General features: G+C 45.4%; 1 protein-coding gene across 1 annotated transcript in view; it reads left to right on the forward strand.

Moving 5' to 3' along the window:
* Nucleotides 1–1,503: 1,503 nt before the first annotated feature.
* The window catches only part of Pmar_PMAR000902 (Pc-fam-4 protein, putative), a gene marked incomplete at both ends in the record, with an annotated part of 1,935 nt that continues 1,549 nt past the window's right edge, over nt 1,504–1,889 (forward strand). The window contains 3 exons of the mRNA XM_002771048.1: nt 1,504–1,566; nt 1,608–1,679; nt 1,722–1,814. Of these exons, the coding sequence (XP_002771094.1) occupies nt 1,504–1,566; nt 1,608–1,679; nt 1,722–1,814 (228 nt within the window). The remainder of the gene's footprint in view (nt 1,567–1,607; nt 1,680–1,721; nt 1,815–1,889) is intronic.

A 1,889-nucleotide genomic window follows, 5' to 3' on the forward strand; every position in this document is an offset into this window, starting at 1 on the left:
AACATATATTCTTACTCCAACACTGTATAGGAAACTCCTGAGCTCAGCTGAGGAAAGCGAACATATATTCCTACTCCAACACTGTATAGGAAACTCCTGAGCTCAGCTGAGGAAAGCGAACATATATTCCTACTCCAACACTGTATAGGAAACTCCTGAGCTCAGCTGAGGAAAGCGAACATATATTCCTACTCCAACACTGTATAGGAAACTCCTGAGCTCAGCTGAGGAAAGCGAACATATATTCCTACTCCAACACTGTATAGGAAACTCCTGAGCTCAGCTGAGGAAAGCGAACATATATTCCTACTCCAACACTGTATAGGAAACTCCTGAGCTCAGCTGAGGAAAGCGAACATGTATTCCTACTCCAACACTGTATAGGAAACTCCTGAGCTCAGCTGAGGGAAGCGAACATATATTCCTACTCCAACACTGTTGTTTTTGGCATAGTCTGAATCTAGTGTGGGCATATATGTTTGGTTACCTTAACTGATGCATACATGAATCTGAGCAGAAGTGTACGAAAACCAACAATATTTTCCCTAAAATTTTCCCAGAAATTTCATATTTTTCCCAACCATATGCGTATATTCTCTGTATCTTCGTTAGGCTTATCTGTGGGTGTGGTACGGTTACCTGACGGCACATAGGGACATCTTCCATATAAATCTGCTCGCAGTTTTCACCTCGACGTTTTACGTTGGCGTGTTTGCTTTCTATGATGCTGATGCGGTCAACAGATTCACTACAGTGCTTGTGGTAACTACAGTGGTGGTTGCGGCCTTGGTATGTGATACGAACATTTCTGATGCGAAATTGAAGATTGAAATATTTGCATTCAGTGCAACTACTCTCAGCATAATTTTGTGCGCCTCCCCAACTCCCCAAATAGTGACGGTGATTCGATCGAAGTCTCTAGAGGGGTACCCTACTGCCCTGACAGTTGCTGGGTTCATATCGTCGTGCTTGTGGGCGCAATGTAGCATACTTATGCACTCCTTACCTTATCTCGTCCCGAACCTAGTTGGTGTGCTTTTCAACGGCGCTCAGTTGGTTGTGGTGATATGGATCTATGCTAGAGCTCCGCCGGAGCCTCCTTTGGTGTCACCACAAACTTCTACTGCGACGGAAGGAATTCCGCGTTTGATCAGCTATAGAAAAAAAGCTGATGTGTTTGGCAATAGCGATCGATTTACGGTATATGGCAGTGTATTTTCAGCAGCTAAGGAGTAGAGCTGGGCAATTTACCATTTTGAGATCTATATGTTCATGACGGTGTATGAATATTCGGGGAGAATCGTGTTTGTCAATAGATATCTGTTTTGGGATGTTAACGTAAGGTGAGGAAACTATGGTGAGATTGCCATAGTTTCCCTAGGAGAGAATTTTCTCGGATGGGCTGGCACCTGTTTTCCTACTGCTCCGACTCGGCTGAGGAGAATAGATTTCAAATGCTATGTTGAGATTTTTCTTCACATTTTCCCCAGAGTTTTCATGATTATGTTTTCCTCTTATCTGCTCTTCATCTTGCCAATCGCACTAGGCTGGGCTCCCTATGCGGGGGTAAGTCATAATAGTATGTTTTCAATTTATAATCATCTTAGAATCGCGTGGATGGAAAACTCTCGACGGCTGCGTGGGGATCTCTAGGGGCGGCTTCGCCGGAAAATCCTGAGGTATGGAAAATGCGAGGATGTTTCGGGATAATTTTTTGGCAGATTCTCCAGCCTTCTGATGTTGAGGATGCCAGCACGGAAACTCCAACGACAGAGGAGGTCACGGAGGAGCTCGGGGGGAAGCAGCCTGATTCGGTATGGTGCATTCGGATGTTCTTGGGAGAGCTGGCTGGGGTGGTAGGTGCCTTGGGAGAGTGAGGGGGCGACCCC

Source organism: Perkinsus marinus (genome assembly GCF_000006405.1).
Source record: "Perkinsus marinus ATCC 50983 genomic scaffold scf_1104296964002, whole genome shotgun sequence".
NCBI lineage: Eukaryota > Perkinsozoa > Perkinsida > Perkinsidae > Perkinsus > Perkinsus marinus.